Source organism: Dysidea avara, chromosome 5, assembly GCF_963678975.1.
Source record: "Dysidea avara chromosome 5, odDysAvar1.4, whole genome shotgun sequence".
NCBI classification, from domain to species: domain Eukaryota; kingdom Metazoa; phylum Porifera; class Demospongiae; order Dictyoceratida; family Dysideidae; genus Dysidea; species Dysidea avara.
The window spans coordinates 314,451-337,349 of record NC_089276.1 but is presented as its reverse complement, the minus strand read 5'-3'; the positions used below and the strand labels follow the sequence as shown (position 1 = coordinate 337,349).

The 22,899-nt window shown below is 37.1% G+C and overlaps 2 protein-coding genes across 4 annotated transcripts in view; one reads left to right on the top strand and one right to left on the bottom strand.

Annotated features, from left to right (window-relative positions):
- LOC136257063 (nardilysin-like) overlaps window positions 1-8,638 on the top strand; it is a 20,152-nt gene extending 11,514 nt beyond the window's left edge. The window contains exons 30-42 of the mRNA XM_066050176.1: window positions 1,943-1,998; window positions 2,046-2,136; window positions 2,187-2,255; window positions 4,487-4,518; window positions 4,569-4,611; window positions 4,660-4,758; window positions 4,804-4,851; window positions 5,128-5,180; window positions 5,230-5,313; window positions 5,370-5,460; window positions 7,084-7,200; window positions 7,249-7,344; window positions 8,441-8,638. Of these exons, the coding sequence (XP_065906248.1) occupies window positions 1,943-1,998; window positions 2,046-2,136; window positions 2,187-2,255; window positions 4,487-4,518; window positions 4,569-4,611; window positions 4,660-4,758; window positions 4,804-4,851; window positions 5,128-5,180; window positions 5,230-5,313; window positions 5,370-5,460; window positions 7,084-7,200; window positions 7,249-7,344; window positions 8,441-8,578 (1,017 nt within the window). The 3' untranslated portion in view covers window positions 8,579-8,638. The remainder of the gene's footprint in view (window positions 1-1,942; window positions 1,999-2,045; window positions 2,137-2,186; window positions 2,256-4,486; window positions 4,519-4,568; window positions 4,612-4,659; window positions 4,759-4,803; window positions 4,852-5,127; window positions 5,181-5,229; window positions 5,314-5,369; window positions 5,461-7,083; window positions 7,201-7,248; window positions 7,345-8,440) is intronic.
- On the bottom strand, window positions 8,586-22,899 carry LOC136257064 (transmembrane protein with metallophosphoesterase domain-like). 3 transcript variants are annotated; one of them, XR_010701792.1, is made up of 4 exons: window positions 21,954-22,899; window positions 21,761-21,908; window positions 20,662-20,848; window positions 20,293-20,592 (listed from the first exon to the last, which is right to left on the bottom strand). XR_010701792.1 is itself a non-coding variant. In XM_066050177.1 (3 exons), the coding sequence occupies exons 1-3, from the start codon at window positions 22,708-22,710 to the stop codon at window positions 8,648-8,650; spliced, it is 1,233 nt and encodes a 410-aa protein (XP_065906249.1). In that variant the 5' UTR covers window positions 22,711-22,890; the 3' UTR covers window positions 8,586-8,647. The 3 variants fall into 3 exon arrangements, 2 of the variants coding, with proteins under 2 accessions (XP_065906249.1, XP_065906250.1); XM_066050177.1 differs by lacking the exons at window positions 20,293-20,592; window positions 20,662-20,848 and adding an exon at window positions 8,586-8,975 and having other exon boundaries at window positions 21,954-22,890; XM_066050178.1 differs by lacking the exon at window positions 20,293-20,592 and having other exon boundaries at window positions 20,621-20,848.

Here is a 22,899-nt window from a genome sequence, read left to right as displayed (position 1 = left end):
TTGATAGCGGCCTATAGCTAGCAATGAATCAGTAAAGATCACTCCACAACATTTCACAGTCAATCCTTCGCAGAAAGGTTTGAAGCAAAACAGCACTTTTACTCATTAAAACGATAATTATTTTAGAGGTGCTTAACAACACTTGATTAGTGTAGTAAACATTGTTTGTGCTGTCATAGATACTAGAATACATAATGGATTGGAAACGCAATACATTTTACGGTTACGGGCTCGATACGGTCACGTGATGACATTTACGGGGCGCAGCAGCATTTTCAATAGGCACAATACATTTTTGTCGACAGGTGTCTTGTTCAATTCGTTCATATTTTTTTAGCACTCTCAAGTGTATGAACTTTTCTTTAGTATAGCATGTATCAGTAGACTCGTTTTCACAAAGCCAGGAAAACCTCCACAGCCACTACCGTCATGTAGCCATTCTTTTGCTTTGTTTACGGAAAGTAACTGCTGTACAGAGCTAAAAATAATTATGTGCACTCATTACAATGTGGCGAAACTGTTCAACACTTCTAGAACTTCGTATGTAGTACGCCCTATACACTAAAACCCCCACAGTAGTTTGTAAACACAAACTTCGCGTTCTTTCCTTCACACCTTTGGTTGCACAAAACGACTACCCTTTAGTCACAAACCAACAAATAGCTGAATACTTTAGCAATAATTTAATGCTTTATAAAACCTGTAATAGTAGTCTCAGTGTTAAGAACAACTGCAGTTTGTACACTTGGTAACGCTACCATTAATCACGTGACTGTACTGATCCCGTAACCGTAAAATGTATTGTGTTTCCAATCTGTTATGCATTCTAGTATCTATGGTGCTATTAACTTTAATAGTGTCTCACTAACCGTGCACGTCTTATAACATGCACTCTTACATGCACCCCTCCATCATCTGATACACGTGGTTTAACTGTATAGACCAGTTGTGTACAGTAGTGTCAATATTGATTGGTAAACATATTGTGTTTATGAAATGTAATGGTGAATTATTATGTGCTACAGTGAAGAGACATTAAATTGGGTGTATATTAATCTGATTGGTGTATCATACAATACATGACAACAGTAATGCACAGCTTTGATTAGTACAACAGCATCATTTGTGACTGGATTTGCAAAAAGGGATCTTCCACACACATCCAATTCTATGAACTTGGAATACCATAACTCGATCAGTATTCAAGAAGCATATTGAAACTTTCTCCATCCACTAAGGCCATACTTATTTGAAAAGTTGTTGCTTGGATTTATTTTACAACAAAATTGGTCGGTCAGTAGGCAAAAAAAAAGAAAAAAAAAAAAAAGCTTGCTAACTATAATATTACTATTTTAGATATGTACATGCTGGTTACAAGCTATATATAGGTTACAAGCTATATATAGGTTACAAGCTATATATAGGTTACAAGCCATATATAGATCAGCAAGTCACTATGCAGACCTATCAAATCCCTTCTAATACATAACTATTAAAGCCGGATAAACATAGCTAGAGCACTGCACTGATGCTATCATAGAGTTTCTTTGCCAGGGGTGAGGAACATGCTGGTTTTACGTTTACAGATAGCTAGCATTATAATAGGATCAAAATTGTACCAACTGTCAACTGACTGTTCTATTAGAGTATCTCGATCTTTTGCAGCAATTTTTAAGGTGCTACGTGATCTATTTTTTTTTGGGTCAGTCAGGTCCGAGCAACAACTTTTCAAATATGTATGGCCTAAGCTATGTTGGTGCTCAATGCTGACCAAATTTCAAATCAATATAGCCATTTCCAATCTGAAGTTATGAGTTGTCAAAGTTGGCAAGTAGAAGACCCCTTTTCGCAAATCTGGTCACATTTATAGCCACGAACAATGAACGTGGTAAAGTGAAGTAACAAAGAAATTGTTTTTATTATCATGTTGTGCATCAATTAGAGTGAGTTGAAGAAGTCTTATCATAACGAGACTATCAAGGCTAAAAAATTGTCAAGGTAATGTCATCACTGTTACTATGACAACCGACTACACCTCTCCTCAGACTAACAAGGCTAAAGATTATTCAATTGGTTAATTGGTCGACTGTGGACAAGCTGGAAGTGATTGATGGAATATCATTGGCTAAATTAAGGGTGGGTGTGATCAGGTGTCATGTGATCTTGTTACTAATTATAGCTAATAGGACTTCATTCAACAATTCAAGCAAGAATTATTTGTTGAGGCTCTTGTACAGGGAAATGTGACATCACAGGTAATGATGTATTATGTAATATAGGAAGTAGCGTGAATATATGGTCATAGATATATAGACTAGTACCCCAGGATTGGTTACCATAGTAACAAAGTCTTTCACTGCAGTCAAGCTCTGCTATAGTAAGACCATGACTATTTAGTATAGTGGCACAACCAAGAAGTTGTGCACTTTTTCATAAAGCCATGAAACTTGCCACATAAATAGTAGTCCTCAATAAATGTATTTTCAGATATAGTGCCATTGCTGATTTGACCTTTGGTGACCTTTACTGCCATTTTTGTACAGAAAATTGATCATTTTTGTCTTTAACTCCCTGAGGCAGTAATTAACTTGTTAAAACATGGTACCAAACAAAAGATCTTGCTGATAGAAACAATGTGGTTTTTATTTGAAGTCAATAGGTGATTTCATTCTTAAGTTATGAATATTTTTATTAGCTGCAAAATTTGATAAATTTATGCATAATTATCTGCCAACAGGTAATTCACACCTCGAGGGCAGGTAAATTTTATCACATTTTACAGCTAGTAAAAATGATCATAACTTTGTAATGAAATCACCTATTGACTTCAAATAAAAACCACATTGTTTCTATCAACAAGATCTTTTGTTTGGTACCATGTTTTAACAAGTTAATTACCGCCTCAGGGAGTTAAAGAGAAATATGATAAATTTTCTGTACAAAAGTTGCCGTAAAAGTCACCAAAGGTCAACTCAGCGATGGCACTATATCTAAAATTACATGTCATGAGGAGTTCTAATTATGTGGAAAGTTCCATGGTTTTATGAAACAGTGCACAATATTGCCAATTTTGGGGGTTACTATATAATTATGTTTCACTGATGTGGTGGGTCAGTGTTTTGACAAACTCAAAAATAAAATTAATGTATATCACGTGATCTCTAGCTGTGGAGAACTCTTACATTATTCTGCAAGCAATAACAAACGTACTGGCAACAGGGAAAATGAAGCTTAAAGCCTTTCATTAACAGTGAAACTTTAGCCCTTGCACCATGAAGATCAATGTGCTCTAATACAGCATCTTGATCACTATTAGAGCATCTTGATCTCTATTAGAGCATCTTGATCACTATTAGAGTATCTTGGTATATTCCAATTTATTTTTCAACTTGCTGAGTCATTACTACAGGACAAGTAGTGATATACTTTTAATAATGATTATTAAGTGTTGATAAGTGTCTACGTCTGTTATTTCTGATTTTCATTCATCCAAACTGATGAGGTGGATTGAATTGTACACTTTACCTTCCATCAAATTTCCTGTCATACAGTACCAGTAATAGAGGATATTCACCTAATATATTATTCAAAAGAAAAATGATCAATTAAAGTAGTGCGGCGGCGCTTTCCAAAAAATTTAGTGGTGAATGACTATCGAACATTTGTGAGAATTCCATATAGAAGTATGTGACTCAGCCTTTAACTTACCACTACTTAATGCTATGGGCAGGCTTTCACTCGCCAGTTGTACTATCTCCTGGGTAGAATAAATCACTGCTCTGTAAGAAGCGTTGATACTGTCCACACTATGAATTGATTCACACTTCATTCACTGTCAAAAGATCACGTGCTTATTAGAATGTTTTTGGTACACATATCCTCTACTGTGTTGCTATGTAGTTGTTTCTTTATTAATGATTCCTGTCTTGTGCAGTGGCTAAATCAATCAATCAATCTGACAGAAACCTCCTTTTAAATTTAGCTCATGGCACTTGGCAGTCTAACGCAGTATCATAGTAAAATATCCGATATACTATTGTATTCAGTACCCCAGTAATATTTACTTTTCTGTATCAAATACTCTAATAGAGCAGTCAAGTAACTAGCGGCTTAGTCACAGGTTTTGCTAGTTCGTTTACTAGACAGTTGAAGTATTGTTCTGTGACTGTTATCTATACCTAACCTAACCCTAAAATTCAATCCTTAGAACTTCTGAAACATGTCCTTAGACTCCTTATATAGCTAGTTCCATATTATTCAGAAACCCTCTTTTAATGGTCCTTGTTGTGACAATGTTTCAATCACATTAAACTGTTTGTGAGGACCATTTGCCTATAGTAACAGTCACCTGAGATTATGTGAAATGTATAGTATTATCTAACCTTTTCAAAGAGATAAGGATTTGTGTGTAGGGTATCCAATTCCATTCTTGTGAATTGGGTAGCATTTATTTATCGATAAATTTATATCCTCCATATTGATGTAGGAAGCCATATCAATGATAGACTATGTTGCCAGGTTAGTAACATATTGCCTGTTGTCATGGTGACACACTATTCTGTTGTTAGTCACCTCAATTATCGGCCGCTACCTTCTCACATGAGACCACAGGTAGTTTGAGAGTGTGGTGGAGTGCTCTAATTAAAATATACCATGTAGTTTAGGACAATGGAGCTACCCAGGAACCAGTCATCATTGTGGCAACAGCCTGGTCTTAACCCGCTGAGTCCCAACACTGCAATAGTGAACTACTACCAGGTGGGGCATGATTCCTGGATCATGTGATCTCATTGTGTTGTTTAGTGTTGTCATAGCGACATAAAGGCTCACACGTTGACTCAATTACTAATGGTAAGTTATTGAGTGTAAACCAGAAGAGGTTGATCACAAGTCATTCATCCTGAAGTATTGAACTATTAATACCTCAGATCAATAGCAAATATTCTAAAGGACAAATTGTATATCCGTGTGTCCCAGATTTTTCTGAGCATAACACATTACTTTCCTAGCTAATAATACCTGTTGCCATATTTGGTAGTATGTAATCACACATCAAAAGGTTGTGATGGGTGATCAACCTCTTTAGCATAATAAGTTATTGATGGTGTCTGATCACATGATCTCCAGCACTGTATGGATGAGCCGTGTTTTGATGTGTTGCGTACTAAGAGCCAGTTAGGGTGGGTGTGGTCTATGTGATGTCACATGACTGCTCACATGATCACACAGATATGATGTACGATGCCTACCTCATTTAACCAATGGGATACTGGGATTTTCTGTTGCTGTAGTTACCCAGGCAAACAAGTTCAGGTACTGATACTGGATCACATGATCATGTAATGGCATGTAATGACATCATCACATAGTGTGAGAGAGGCTAGTAACAAAATGTTACAATTTGTGGATCAGTTCTATGACTTCCTGTCCGATATGAGTGATGATGACTTCCAAGATCATGTGAGCTAAGTGTAAGATATAACCATGCTCACACACACACACACACACACACACACACACACACACACACACGCACACCCACACACTCACACACTCACACACTCACACTCACACACACACACACACACACACACACACACACACACACACACACACTCACACACACACACACACTCACACACACTCACTCACACACTCACTCACACATACACACACACACACACACACACACACACACACACACACACACACACACACACACACACACACACACACACACACACACACACACACACTCACACTCACACTCACCATATATGTGTATATATACCACCGGGTATATCCCAAACTATAAATACAACAGGGGCGGATCCATACTTATGGAAAGGGAGGGTCAGTATGTATTGAGACACTACATTGTCTGGTTTGGTAAGGTGAGACCAAAAGAAAGAAAAGAAAGGTCACAGCCAGCTGAAAATAGCTGCCCACCTCACTAACTACACATTTATCACTGATAAAGTACATACAAATCCTTACATAGCTCGCTACACTCTGCTAATACTGTGACTGCTTTAGTAGAGTGACTGCTCTATTAGAGTATCTCAATCTTGGTATACTGCAAATTTTTGGTCAAGAGCCCCCCCCTTGACCCCCTGTATCTGCCCCTGAAATACAATACACACTTGAAATACTAGGGTATTGCAAACTAAGATATAATTTTGTAGGGGAATTTGTGAATTGCGTATATTTATGGATTTTTCATGCATCATGAAACTTTATGACACTGGACCATGACTGGACGTGTAAAACTTGGCAGTCAATAGACAAAATGTGAAAAAAGCAGCTCTGTCAGGTAGTCTTATGTATAAAGAAGGTTTAGAATTGGTTGCTAATGTTATTATTAAAGCTTTCTATAGTGACATATAAATTCACTAAGAGGGTGGTTTTGCTCATGCCCATGCCTGATACGGACATTGACAAAACAGCCTCACTGTTAAAACTTCGGAGCTCAAACTCCCGATACAACGTTGCTGTGAACTGGTTAACAACAAGACGTGTTCAATTACAAATTGGGCTGCTTGTTCAGTAGAAACCTCAACTTCAATTTCGCCATTGGAATTGTACAGTGATATTGAAGTCGAGATTTCTACTGCACAAGCAGCCCGATTTTATAATTGAACACGTCTTGTTGTTGACCAGTTCACAGCAATGCTGTGTTGGGAGTTTGAGCTCCAAAGCTTTAACAGTAAGGCTATTATGCCAATGTCCATATCAGGCATGGGTACGAGAAAAACCACCCCCTTAGTGAATTTTCTCTCTAAATATCTCACTAGAAAGCTTCTAAAAACATTAGCAACCAATTCTAAACCTTCGTTACTACACAAGAGTCCCTCATAGGGCTGCTTTTTCACATTTTGTCCAGTCACCTCATAAATTTATACGTCCAGTTTTGGTCGGTTTTATTTACGTTCCGTATACTTTGAGTATGTGCAAATCACAAATTCCCTTATACTGGAGTTGTGCCTTAAATATATATTGTTACAATACATCTGTCAATTGTATAGCACTCTAATCCTCAGTTTAACAACTGGTGTACTCACATTGTTGGTGGTGTTACTGCAGGTCACAGCCATGATACACACTAAACTAGAACAAGATACTTCACTGGAACAAGAGGTCACCAGACACTGGGAAGAGGTCATATCTCATCATTATGTGTTTGATCGACGTCAAAGAGAGGTCAGCGGTTACTATGGTAACCATGTGTGTTATTGACTAGTGGTGCAGGTGACTATACTGAGGGGTGTGTCTCGGGATGATCTGATTGGTTGGTTTAAACGTAACACCAAAGGTGATGAAGACCTTCGACTGCTAAGAGTACAGGTAATATGACCTGCCCAGATTGTAAATGATATCTGAGGGTAGGCCAATTGTAACAAACATTGCCATAATATTGTTAGTGATTCCCTGGGATGAAGTAAGGTAGGGATGTTGCAATACAAAGTTATGGGGTTAAATAGCAATCCCAGTAATGGTGTATTCTTACTATTTGGTCCAGTAGAGGTGTAGACCTAATGCACCTGACAAAGTTGTTCCCAGCCTACCCCAGGTTGGGTTGAAGTGGCCACTTGTGGCAATATAGTGTAGCTGCGCATACGTGTTTGCTATATTTGGCTATTGTTGTATCCTATGCTACCATCCATCCCTGGTAAAGGAATTTGTAATGTGTACAGCAGTCTGAGGTATCCACCACGTTGTAGTATCAGGTAGATCACTAATACTCATGCGAACACATTTACACTGCGTGTCATACAAGAAGTGTTGTTATCCTCATAACTAGTATCACAACTTGGTATGTGAGGTGAGCAGTAATTATGTCACTATCACGTTATGCCACCCTTGAGGGCAATTGAAACACCACTGTGTCAAAGTCATGCTGAGCCTTAGTAAGAAATTATTAAGTTGAAAATGTTATACATGTACTTGTGTGTGTGTGTGTCTATGAGCTGAGTAGTAAATATTAGCCAATGTGTTATATTACTTCACTGCTGCCTTATAGCATACTTGTTGTAATAGCCAACAGTTGTTGTGTGGTACTCAACTGCTACACAGCTAGTATACAGTTATCCAAACCCCAGGAGACCACCGACACTTCAAGTCAACTCCATAACTTTGAATTGTTTTGTGTAAAATCACAAGATAAATACATTTGCAAAATATATAAATAAATCTTTACTGCTCTGATAGAACACTCACTACTCTTGGTGTTTGATAACTTGAATGTGGACACTTTTCTTAACAAAGTTTCTGAAAACAAACCTCCATATAAGGACAAAAGATTATTGTCCCAAATTGTGTTATCTTTGAAAGAAGTAACATCTTAATATTAGGCACATTTCAAATGGGTGGCAAGATTTGATTGCCTCCTGAATAGTTTGTAACTAATCAATTGTTTACTAGTTGCTATGGTAACCACTAGATTTTAGGCCATGGTGACAAGGAAGATGGATCTGACCAATCAGAAGACATAACTGATGGGGGTGTGATACCTATTGCAGACATCAACAAATTCAAACAGTCGCTGAGTGTACACCCTGTTACCATGACAACAAGTTAGAATGTACTGAAAGAATTGAAAGAGAATTCATTAAATAAATAAATTTGTTCTAGTAAAATACACACTATGTTACGTGTTAGTTAGGGTATATAACACAATCTCTGGCCAGTAGAAGTCTCTTAGAGGCATCCAATTGTAGACAGTCCCTGAACTAACATAGACATATACTCCAGGCCGTGGCTCATACAGGCCGGCAAAAAATGGTTGCATCAAGTAGACTGGTAATGCTATTGGGTAGAACTGACCGGCGTGAGTGTGGCCTGATAATACGAGGAACACATCTTCCCAGTAAATTGCCTCCAGCACTGCCTTGGGTTGATGTGCTAACACTATCGTGGGAATCCCCCTGTCTCTTCCTGCTAGTGCTGCATGTACATCCATCATGTGGTTGCCATAGCTACCAAACAATACAAGGTTATATGTGGAGGGGACATGCTCCATGTGTAAGGATGCACTGATACCTGTTGAAATGATTGTTCACTTAAGAGTATCAATACTCGACTAGTGTATACCACATGCTCAGTTCATGAAAGTGACTTGGTGCCAAATATTACAGGTTGTTGGTAGCAGTGATGGGTGAAAATTTATCAATCAGTTATTTTAATCCTAAAAATAAACCGTTGGATTTCATTATCCAAACAATTCACTTATCAGATTCTAAACACTTATCATTTAAAAATGTTACAGATCAGATCAGCACATCTTTAGTTATTTGTAACACCAAACCTGTGCTATTAGTAGTGATCATGTGACTCGGTGATACTGATCATGTGACTTGGTGATACAGTTAGATATAGTGTACTAGTGTTCCAATATATATCAGTGTACACTGTATGATACTGACATCATACTGTACAGTTGATTTCAGGCTGCTTGTGAATGTAATTGAACAATTCACACACATGATTTTTGAATGTGATCATGTGAATGCTTAAGTGCAATGTTTTAATGTATTGAATAACTACCTCAGTATGCCCCTGGCATTGTCTAACAATCTTAGAAGGTGAATAATGTAGTTGTGCTATAGTGAAAGGAGCTTAGTTGAAAGGAAACAGTTCACGTGTTTGAGTAATCACGTGTGCAAATAAGTCTCTTTTATAATGACATCAGAGCAAAAAATGGTGACCTGTATTTGGGGTACTCTAATGTTTTCAAGTACAGTTTCGGCTGGTTTTGAAGGTTGAGTAGAAATAACACTCCTTTATATACGTTGTAACCATACCTGGTAACTTGGCTTCAATATCATCTTTATTTAGGTTCATGAAAAGCTTGTCATAAAAGCAGTACTTGAAAATATAAGAGTATCCCAAATAGAGAATCGATGTGACGTCATTATGGAAAAGGCTTATTGTTCAATTGCATTCGCAAGCAACCTGAAATCGACTGCATCACATGATACTGGACTATAATGTGGATACCTTTTGAGTAGTGTTTAGCATTGCATTTGACTTTTAGTTATGTATAGCTGTAAGTTTTAGTTACCATCATTAATATAATATTTAGTTTAGTTATAGTTTTAGATGTTAGATTCTTTATAGTTTTAGTTAAAGTTTTAGTTTTGATTACAATCTTCAATACATTTTTTAGTTATAGATGTTAAGAGTTTTAGTTCAGTTATCCTACAGTATAGTAGGACCTCCATTATATGAACACCTGTGTGCCAGTTAAATCACAAAAGTGTTCAGATAAGTGGATTTGTTTGGATAAATGAAGCCCATTCTTTTATATACAGAATTGTGTTCGACTACTCTAATAGAACGTACACTTACTCTAATAAAAGATTCACCTAGTGACGACATACTCTAATAGAGCAGTCACTTATACTGTTTGGATAATCGAGGGTTCAGATAATCGAGCTTCTACTGTACAACAGTGTACTATGTAAACATGGATCATGAGAATTTGGACTTTTTTAGTCAACAACATCACCCTAAAACCATCCTCACAATACCTTCACTGTGCTATGGCAGTATTGTAGGTGTAATTAAGCCCAATAGTGTGTACAGTGTGACCCAAAATGTGTCCATTAAATTGTCACAAATTTTAAGTGGAATTTTTCTGCTGATTGATCTATCATGACTGACTGACTGACTGACTGACTGACTGACTGACTGACTGATGCATTCAGACAAGCACATAGCTCAATAATGGTAAAGGCTACCAGCTTGATTGTTAGATGTTGTTTCAGCGTTACTGGTACCTTTTGGCGTACAATGCATGCATCATGGACTTTATCTTTGCTCTCTTTTGTGTTCCATTTCTTTTAGTAGACAGTCTCAAGGTGTCAATTAGCATTAGTAAGTGTGATGGCTTCCCTATACATCATACAGTATGATAGTACTGTATAGTAGGGACATCGAAGGTGTGGGGGTGATCCATGATATAATATAACCCAAAAACCTGCCGCGATATTTCCTCACAACGACATGACAGTATTGGTTGGGTAAAACCAAGCCCAAAAGTGTCTTCAGATCGACCCGAAACGTTTCCGTCAAGTTGCTACAGTATTTTAGTCAATAGAATTTCCTACTGCCTGCCTGCCTGCCCGCCCGCCTGCCTGACGCCTTCAGTCAAGTGTAGCGGAAAACTGGCTACAGCTACAGCCCTAATTCTTACGTTTCTAGATTGCTTAAGAAAAAACCTTTGGTATATTGATAAACATACAATGCTTGCGCTATTGTCTTACCTTTTATCCTTCTTTACCATGGCCATCAGCCAAGGTTCTACCGCTGAGTGTTAATAGACTACAGTACGGCTTCCATCTACCAGTGTATATTGCATCAAACTATTCGAATACACGCGCACCAAACTATTTTGAACACACGTACATGACTTGCTGTTGATATTGATCAGTAAGAGCAACTTGCGGCGAACTATATAGCAATGTGTAAGTCAATAAATATAGTTTATTTAGTAACACTGTTAAACTGAGACAGGTCATCCAGGTCCCACTTTACAGATTATTCGGGTCTGACCCCACTTGCTAAACTAAATGTGGATGTGTTACTTACTACACATCATAGTGTAGCCCTGCTTCTTTCGTGAGCCACGCCCACTTACATAAATTACTGTCTGTAGACATGTGCTAAATTAAAAGTGGACATGTTACTACACGTCATGCGTATCCCTGCTTGTTTTGTGAGCCACGCCCACTTACGTAAATTACTGTCTGTAGACATATGGTAGCCACGCCCATTCATCAGTCTGTAGGTATGCACGAATCCATGTCCATTATTGTCTGCAGGCTTATGTAGAGCCAGGCATTGTGACTGGTTTTGTGAAAAGCAGGTTATTTTGTGGTCATGAGCTTGAAAAAAAACTTCACAAACTAGTATCAGAAAAAACAGGAATTTTAAATTAGAGTAGGGACAGTGTATAGTGCTGCAATAAAAAGAGTGTAGCACAGTAGAGATATTCACTTCTTATTGTTTTACAGTATTTGGACATTACGTACTACTCCAATCCAGCTTGTTTCAGTACTTTTTATTGCAGAATTATACACTGTCCCTACTCTAATTTAAACTTCCTAATTTTTTCTTATACTTGTTTGTAATAGAAATTGTCTGTATTTCTGGATTGATTGTGGAGGAGCTACTTGTATTAATGTTAGTTTGTAATACTGTATAATGTATCAAACATAGCTTGTATTAATGTTAGTTTGTAATACTGTATAATGTATCAAACATAGCTTGTATTAATGTTAGTTTGTAATACTGTATAATGTATCAAACATAGCTGGTATTAATGTTAGTTTGTAATACTGTATAATGTATCAAACATAGCTTGTATTAATGTTAGTTTGTAATACTGTATAATGTATCAAACATAGCTTGTATTAATGTTAGTTTGTAATACTGTATAATGTATCGAACATAGCTTGTATTAATGTTAGTTTGTAATACTGTATAATGTATCGAACATAGCTTGTATTAATGTTAGTTTGTAATACTGTATAATGTATCAAACATAGCTTGTATTAATGTTAGTTTGTAATACTGTATAATGTATCGAACATAGCTTGTATTAATGTTAGTTTGTAATACTGTATAATGTATCGAACATAGCTTGTATTAATGTTAGTTTGTAATACTGTATAATGTATCAAACATAGCTTGTATTAATGTTAGTTTGTAATACTGTGTAATGTATCGAACATAGCTTGTATTAATGTTAGTTTGTAATGTTGTATAATGTATCGAACATAGCTTGTATTAATGTTAGTTTGTAATACTGTATAATGTATCAAACATAGCTTGTATTAATGTTAGTTTGTAATACTGTATAATGTATCAAACATAGCTTGTATTAATGTTAGTTTGTAATACTGTATAATGTATCGAACATAGCTTGTATTAATGTTAGTTTGTAATACTGTATAATGTATCAAACATAGCTTGTATTAATGTTAGTTTGTAATACTGTATAATGTATCAAACATAGCTTGTATTAATGTTAGTTTGAAATGCTGTATAATGTATCGAACATAGCTGAAAACAATTGCCAAAGCCATAGCAGTCAGTGCATACTACCCTTTGATAATATGATGCACAGATGCACACTCAACCCACCATGTTTGGTTTATGCAATAATTAATGTAACTATGTACGAACAAGTATGATACAGTACATATGATTTCACTAAATACTTTTAAAGAGCTTTTATTGTTTAAATTTTGTGATAGTTTTAGTTAGTTACGACGTGCTTGACAACATGCAGTTGTAACTTTATACCATTAAATCATTGTGATGATTATTAATATCAAAATACTTTTATATTCATTGGCAAATAGTATGTGTTTTGTGAATGAGCTATATGTGTTCAAGTGTTGCTACAATAGTTTTAGTTTTTAACAAACAGCAAGTTTTATAATTGTAGGTGGTAAGTACTTTTAGTTTGAGTTATTTGTAAATATTAATAATAGTTTTAGCAGGGGCGGTGGAGCAGGGGTGGTGGAGCAGCAGGGGCGGTGGAGCAGGCCAAAGAGTGAGGGGGCCAGGCCAGCTGTAAGTTGAAGACCAAAAAAAAAAGGTGATCACCTGCTGACAATAGCTACCCTCCACCAATTATATCTCCTTATTTATAACTACACATACGTAGCTAAGTAGCTTGCTACACTGCTTCTCTAAATACTGTGACTGCTCTATTAGAGTATCTCGATCTTTTCTTGCAAACATTGTCCCATAAATGTGGGGGCAGGCATGCCCCCTGGCCCTGCCATCTCCATCGCCTAAGGGTTTTAGTATAAGTTTCTGTGTAAAAATTGAGGCACTTAGTTTTAGTCTGTTTAGTCCTTCAGTTTTAATTTCAGATAGCTAAAAGTAAAAGCTTCAACCAAAACCACACTACTTGTTGTAGTGATATGTTAGTGAACATGTGACTATCACACGTTACACCTGCATCCTGTGTAAACATCACATGTCTATCATATGACTGTACTTGTATGGTTGTACTCTGTCTGTATAAATATGTGTGTGCTTTACAAGTCATGATCAGTTATCTAGGCTAGTCAAGTTGAGTCCTATAAGGGCACTTGGACCAAGTCCTGATTAAAGGATAACGGTATTTTTTGAATGATTAAATTTCAACTTATTGTAGGAAATGTTTTTTTGAAAAAGTGTTTGATTGTAAGTACAAAATATCGAAATGGTTCCTTCCTAACAGCACCACACCTTAGAGAAGGATTTGCAAAATGCTGTGCACTGGGTAATTGGAGGCTACTAGCTACAGTAAAACTCATTACTTTGATTGTTAAGACACAGGCTACTAGCTACAGTAAAACACATTACTTTGATTGTTAAGACACTGGCCACTAGCTACAGTAAAACTCATTACTTTGATTGTTAAGACACAGGCCACTAGCTACAGTAAAACACATTACTTTGATTGTTAAGACACTGGCCACTAGCTACAGTAAAACTCATTACTTTGATTGTTAAGACACTGGCTACTAGCTACAGTAAAACTCATTACTTTGATTGTTAAGACACTGGCCACTAGCTACAGTAAAACTCATTACTTTGATTGTTAAGACACTGGCCACTAGCTACAGTAAAACTCATTACTTTGATTGTTAAGACACTGGCCACTAGCTACAGTAAAACTCATTACTTTGATTGTTAAGACACAGGCCACTAGCTACAGTAAAACACATTACTTTGATTGTTAAGACACTGGCCACTAGCTACAGTAAAACTCATTACTTTGATTGTTAAGACACAGGCTACTAGCTACAGTAAAACACATTACTTTGATTGTTAAGACACAGGCTACTACCTACAGTAAAACACATTACTTTGATTGTTAAGACACAGGCCACTAGCTACAGTAAAACACATTACTTTGATTGTTAAGACACTGGCCACTAGCTACAGTAAAACACATTACTTTGATTGTTAAGACACAGGCCACTAGCTACAGTAAAACACATTACTTTGATTGTTAAGACACAGGCCACTAGCTACAGTAAAACTCATTACTTTGATTGTTAAGACACAGGCCACTAGCTACAGTAAAACACATTACTTTGATTGTTAAGACACTGGCCACTAGCTACAGTAAAACTCATTACTTTGATTGTTAAGACACAGGCCACTAGCTACAGTAAAACACATTACTTTGATTGTTAAGACACTGGCCACTAGCTACAGTAAAACTCATTACTTTGATTGTTAAGACACAGGCTACTAGCTACAGTAAAACTCATTACTTTGATTGTTAAGACACTGGCCACTAGCTACAGTAAAACTCATTACTTTGATTGTTAAGACACTGGCCACTAGCTACAGTAAAACTCATTACTTTGATTGTTAAGACACAGGCCACTAGCTACAGTAAAACACATTACTTTGATTGTTAAGACACTGGCCACTAGCTACAGTAAAACACATTACTTTGATTGTTAAGACACAGGCCACTAGCTACAGTAAAACTCATTACTTTGATTGTTAAGACACTGGCCACTAGCTACAGTAAAACACATTACTTTGATTGTTATGACACTGGCCACTACCTACAGTAAAACTCATTACTTTGATTGTTAAGACACTGGCCACTAGCTACAGTAAAACTCATTACTTTGATTGTTAAGACACTGGCCACTACCTACAGTAAAACTCATTACTTTGATTGTTAAGACACAGGCCACTAGCTACAGTAAAACTCATTACTTTGATTGTTAAGACACTGGCCACTAGCTACAGTAAAACTCATTACTTTGATTGTTAAGACACTGGCCACTAGCTACAGTAAAACACATTACTTTGATTGTTATGACACTGGCCACTACCTACAGTAAAACTCATTACTTTGATTGTTAAGACACTGGCCACTAGCTACAGTAAAACTCATTACTTTGATTGTTAAGACACTGGCCACTACCTACAGTAAAACTCATTACTTTGATTGTTAAGACACAGGCCACTAGCTACAGTAAAACTCATTACTTTGATTGTTAAGACACTGGCCACTAGCTACAGTAAAACTCATTACTTTGATTGTTAAGACACAGGCTACTAGCTACAGTAAAACTCATTACTTTGATTGTTAAGACACAGGCTACTAGCTACAGTAAACACATTACTTTGATTGTTAAGACACTGGCCACTAGCTACAGTAAAACTCATTACTTTGATTGTTAAGACACTGGCCACTAGCTACAGTAAAACTCATTACTTTGATTGTTAAGACACAGGCTACTAGCTACAGTAAAACACATTACTTTGATTGTTAAGACACAGGCCACTAGCTACAGTAAAACTCATTACTTTGATTGTTAAGACACAGGCCACTAGCTACAGTAAAACACATTACTTTGATTGTTAAGACACAGGCTACTAGCTACAGTAAAACACATTACTTTGATTGTTAAGACACAGGCCACTAGCTACAGTAAAACTCATTACTTTGATTGTTAAGACACTGGCCACTAGCTACAGTAAAACTCATTACTTTGATTGTTAAGACACTGGCCACTAGCTACAGTAAAACTCATTACTTTGATTGTTAAGACACAGGCCACTAGCTACAGTAAAACACATTACTTTGATTGTTAAGACACAGGCCACTAGCTACAGTAAAACACATTACTTTGATTGTTAAGACACTGGCCACTAGCTACAGTAAAACACATTACTTTGATTGTTAAGACACAGGCCACTAGCTACAGTAAAACACATTACTTTGATTGTTAAGACACAGGCCACTAGCTACAGTAAAACACATTACTTTGATTGTTAAGACACTGGCCACTAGCTACAGTAAAACTCATTACTTTGATTGTTAAGACACAGGCTACTAGCTACAGTAAAACTCATTACTTTGATTGTTAAGACACAGGCCACTAGCTACAGTAAAACACATTACTTTGATTGTTAAGACACAGGCTACTAGCTACAGTAAAACTCATTACTTTGATTGTTAAGACACAGGCCACTAGCTACAGTAAAACACATTACTTTGATTGTTAAGACACTGGCTACTAGCTACAGTAAAACTCATTACTTTGATTGTTAAGACACTGGCCACTAGCTACAGTAAAACTCATTACTTTGATTGTTAAGACACTGGCCACTAGCTACAGTAAAACTCATTACTTTGATTGTTAAGACACAGGCTACTAGCTACAGTAAAACTCATTACTTTGATTGTTAAGACACTGGCTACTAGCTACAGTAAAACACATTACTTTGATTGTTAAGACACTGGCCACTAGCTACAGTAAAACTCATTACTTTGATTGTTAAGACACTGGCCACTAGCTACAGTAAAACTCATTACTTTGATTGTTAAGACACTGGCCACTAGCTACAGTAAAACTCATTACTTTGATTGTTAAGACACAGGCTACTAGCTACAGTAAAACACATTACTTTGATTGTTAAGACACTGGCCACTAGCTACAGTAAAACTCATTACTTTGATTGTTAAGACACAGGCCACTAGCTACAGTAAAACTCATTACTTTGAATGTTAAGACACAGGCCACTAGCTACAGTAAAACACATTACTTTGATTGTTAAGACACAGGCTACTAGCTACAGTAAAACACATTACTTTGATTGTTAAGACACTGGCTACTAGCTACAGTAAAACACATTACTTTGATTGTTAAGACACTGGCCACTAGCTACAGTAAAACTCATTACTTTGATTGTTAAGACACAGGCTACTAGCTACAGTAAAACTCATTACTTTGATTGTTAAGACACAGGCCACTAGCTACAGTAAAACTCATTACTTTGATTGTTAAGACACAGGCCACTAGCTACAGTAAAACACATTACTTTGATTGTTAAGACACAGGCTACTAGCTACAGTAAAACTCATTACTTTGATTGTTAAGACACAGGCCACTAGCTACAGTAAAACACATTACTTTGATTGTTAAGACACAGGCCACTAGCTACAGTAAAACTCATTACTTTGATTGTTAAGACACAGGCCACTAGCTACAGTAAAACACATTACTTTGATTGTTAAGACACTGGCTACTAGCTACAGTAAAACTCATTACTTTGATTGTTAAGACACTGGCTACTAGCTACAGTAAAACACATTACTTTGATTGTTAAGACACAGGCTACTAGCTACAGTAAAACTCATTACTTTGATTGTTAAGACACAGGCCACTAGCTACAGTAAAACTCATTACTTTGATTGTTAAGACACAGGCCACTAGCTACAGTAAAACACATTACTTTGATTGTTAAGACACAGGCTACTAGCTACAGTAAAACTCATTACTTTGATTGTTAAGACACAGGCCACTAGCTACAGTAAAACACATTACTTTGATTGTTAAGACACAGGCCACTAGCTACAGTAAAACTCATTACTTTGATTGTTAAGACACAGGCCACTAGCTACAGTAAAACACATTACTTTGATTGTTAAGACACTGGCTACTAGCTACAGTAAAACTCATTACTTTGATTGTTAAGACACAGGCCACTAGCTACAGTAAAACTCATTACTTTGATTGTTAAGACACTGGCTACTAGCTACAGTAAAACTCATTACTTTGATTGTTAAGACACTGGCTACTAGCTACAGTAAAACACATTACTTTGATTGTTAAGACACTGGCCACTAGTTACAGTAAAACTCATTACTTTGATTGTTAAGACACAGGCCACTAGCTACAGTAAAACACATTACTTTGATTGTTAAGACACAGGCCACTAGCTACAGTAAAACTCATTACTTTGATTGTTAAGACACTGGCCACTAGTTACAGTAAAACTCATTACTTTGATTGTTAAGACACTGGCCACTAGTTACAGTAAAACTCATTACTTTGATTGTTAAGACACTGGCCACTAGCTACAGTAAAATACATTACTTTGATTGTTAAGACACAGGCCACTAGCTACAGTAAAACTCATTACTTTGATTGTTAAGACACAGGACAGTTTCTGGTTAATTACTCCAGGTGTCATGCCATAATTGAATTTGTCCGGAAATAGTGTCCTTTCAAAGTGTAGCAGAGTTTATATTGGGCTAGGAGGGTAGCCAGACATGATGGTATTGAGGATAAGTTATGTGCTTTTGGTTTGTGGTGACTTATGCCCAAGATGTAGTCTGAGGTTAACAGTTTACTATGCTGTGCCAGCCATAAGCAGGAATTATGAGAAGGGGTTTCCACCTCAACTAAGTGACTGTTATATTAGAGTAGTTTATAATCACCTGACTGCTCTATTAGAGTATCTTGATCTTTTCACCATAATCATAATTCAGAACAACGCTATAAGTGTTGCTATCATGTGAGAAACTATTACTGGACTAAGACAAAAGTTTAAAGTGTGTCCTTTTCCATTCCAGATTCTAGAAACCTATTTCTTAATGTTTTAAGTAGCGTGTAAAATCCAAAGGGGTTTCCTGAAACCCTGGAAATCCCCCTTGGTATGCCCCTGCTACTTTTGTACTGCAGTTGTAAAATGTATTTATAACCTGATTGCCATTAGTACTTTTACTTGCGGTATTCATGATCACCTGTACCAGGGGCTCAGAAGCGCCATAAGCGATGCTTATAAACTCCTGCCTGTACTGAGGATTTTCTGTCTGTTTGAACATTGTGTACTGCAAGCTTGACTTAATCACATGGCAGAACAGAATATGGCTGTACACGATATGTAATGTTTGCATGGACAGAAAATCCTCAGTACAACCAATTTTTACTGTATAATAGGTTTTTATAGCGAGGAATTAATTTTAGGCATTCGCTAAAATTTTTTTTTGAGAATTTTGGCACAATGATAACATTATCTCATGATTTAGTCTATGGTCATAGCTTCATCACATACCTTTCTGGTTTGCCCAGCTAAAGTCAGGGATAAAGCTGTGTACGGTTCATGCGAGTTAAAGCAAAGTGTAGATAAGGAAAGGTGCACGTGACCTGAACTAACCAATGGCTCAAACTAAAAATGATTGTGATGTAGCCTGCAGGCCTGCTAACAAGGGTCCGGTTCTCTATTAAATCTTTCTCCCAGCCCATGCAGAGTATAGTTTAACGATGGATATGACTGGGGATGCAAAATACAGCAGACAAAGCGATGCAACAGTTGCGTGTAGGACGCCATGCACCACAAATTGTTTTCACTCTGCTAGCTGAAACAAAACTGGCTGGCACTTGTTACCACATCGGATTTTAGTGTGTATCTTAATTAAAAGTGAGATTTAAATTTTAGTTTTAGAGTTGCCATTCAATCGCTAAATATTCTTCCACTATTTTATTTTGTGGCAAATTTCAGATGCTACAATAACCTGTATTGTAAGCACAATGTATCAGTGTATCTGTTATGTTCACTGTAATAGGATACAGCCACTACATTACACTCTAAACCATGGTAGAAGGCCTTGACATTATGACTCCTTTCCTACAAAAGCCCTTGTAACAGAATCGATTCCATAACCAGTAGCTATCCTTAAAATAGTGTAGTATCAGTGTTAGTGAGTAGTTGAGTAGTAACCAGCTCTACAGTACATGGGTGGCCTCAATGTTTGGCAGAAGCAAACATCTAAACACAGGAAAGGAGAAAAAAAAGTTAAAATGTTCAGTCAAATCGCTTGATGTCCACTCAACTTACACAATGTTCCAGGACATGTTTGAAAAGTTACTTCACACACTGCAATAAGTGGCCTACTGATAAATCTTAAGAATAATTTTCGAAAATGTTTTTTCCTTCAAAAGTTACTTTTGAAAAATTTCTCACTGGTAATAAGAGCACCCTGCGACCAACCAAGTGTCTCAAGGGTAGTTTTGAGGAGGCCAAACTATAATACCAAAATATTACAAATACCAGAATAAATACACAATGGTTATAATACAGGGAATAATATTAGGTTACAATAAACTGTATACAGTGATGAGGCCTGGGATGAAGAAGACACCCAAAGGATGGTGATACACATAGGCGGATCTAGGAGACACTGTCAGGGGGGGCCAAGGGGGGGCAAGAAGTTTTAGTGCACAACAGTGTTTATTCTACTATGAGCTATGGGGAAATTCTAGAACACAAGTTATATTCATTTGCATAACCTTATTCAGCATATAGCTGGATGAACGATGGACATACAGTTTGTAAAACTGTAGTTGGAGAAAATTTTAAAAATCAGACCTCCCAGGTTTGAATTTCAGAGCATTTTTGATAATGCTTAGCTTAAAAAGTGTATGATTTGCAATGCGTACAAAGATTGGTTAGCCTATCTGAGATAACCTGTTTGATGGTAAAGTGTATACCAAATCAAAATAAGGAGTAGCTAACATTGTTACGATTTGTAAAATTTGTAAATTGATGACATCAGAATTGCGACTATTCTATTAGAGTAGTGACTGCTCTATTAGAGTATCTCGATCTTTGCACAAAATTCAAATTTATTTGCCTCACTTTCTTTAAGGTGTACAGTTTAACTATAAATGTTAGGCACATTTATAAGCATTGTCTTCTATTTGCCAATTGGCTTTCTATACTTCTAAATGCAGTGTGAATGCATGATTCTAGTTTCTGGTATACATATGGTACTGTAGGTCCAAGGGGGGCCAGAGAAGGGCCAGGGGGGGGGGGGGGGGGCACAGCACCCCTTGGCCCCCCCTCAGATCCGCCTATGGTGATACATACATGAGCATCACAAAATGCCCCGTGCGAACATGAGCATTACAGGGTACAACTTGCAGTTGGTACTCACTTCATTTTCTTAGTTTGATAATCCTCCAACCCTGCCAGGTATAGATCTGGTAGCAGCTTCACTCTTGAGTTGATCAATGGCTTCACCCCATAGTCTGGTAACTTTAACAACCAATGATCTATATCTCCTGTGTAATACTCATGGTTACCTAGACAACACAAGTAAATGTGGTGTGCATTAATCAGCATATTACCTGTTATGAAGTATACACCCAATTTACTCTTCAATCCAGCCAATGGCTGTACAGCAAATTGGAGATAGTCAAAGGGGGCATCGATTAGATCGCCAGTAATAACCACTACATCAGGTTGAAGCTGATTGGTCATCTCCACAATTGATGTCAGTTTAGTTCGTCCCACATTAGGCCCCAGGTGAATATCACTTAGTTGAGCAATAGTTAGTCCGTCCTGACTAATATGGCTGTTAACTGGTATACCAAGTCTTGTGATCTTTATGTCTTCTGCTATGTGTCGTTCTATTATTAGCACCATAATGACAATCACCAGACATAGCCACGCCCTCATCTTGGAGTAATACTCTTTATCACGTGAGATGACAACATACATGATGACATCAGATATTCCAAGTATACTAGATAACAATATTACTGTGGCCATACTCATACTGGTGAGGTATACGATAATATTCGGATCAGTTTGGGTGAACGGGTTCATTCCAAACCTGGCCATTCCCAGGATCATAACTAACAGCAGTGGAGCACGTGACCAGCGCGGTAATACAGACATGCGCTTCCATATGTACCAACACATCAGGAACATGTATGGAAACTCGATAAATACGAAACTTTGGTAACGAAACGCGATCGCTTGTTGAGCAGGACCCAGAGATCTTATCCATAACTGAACTAGCAATATGGCGACCAGGCTGCTTACTGACAATACCAGTATTGGGAACGTGACACGTGTCCGAAGAGCCTCCGTCATTCGCATTCTAAGCGCTTGATAATTAGAGTCGTGTAATATTATCTGGCGCTAAAAATGGCTAAAGACAGTTCAGACGAGGATTGTCCAGACTAATCCTTTCCTACTCACAGCAAATCCCGATCACTATAACCGGATTTCTAGGTGAGTTGATGTGAAGCATTCAGTATATACACGTGATACAACATTGGATGGAAC

Coding starts and splice junctions, on each gene's coding strand:
- LOC136257064 (XM_066050177.1), bottom strand. CDS start 22,710: ATGCGAATGACGGAGGCTCTTCGGACACGTGTCACGTTCCCAATACTG. Junction 21,909..21,953: donor GGGTGTATACTTCATAACAG/GTAATATGCTGA, acceptor TGTGTTGTCTAG/GTAACCATGAGTATTACACA. Junction 8,976..21,760: donor TATCAAACTAAGAAAATGAA/GTGAGTACCAAC, acceptor ATTGTTTGGTAG/CTATGGCAACCACATGATGG.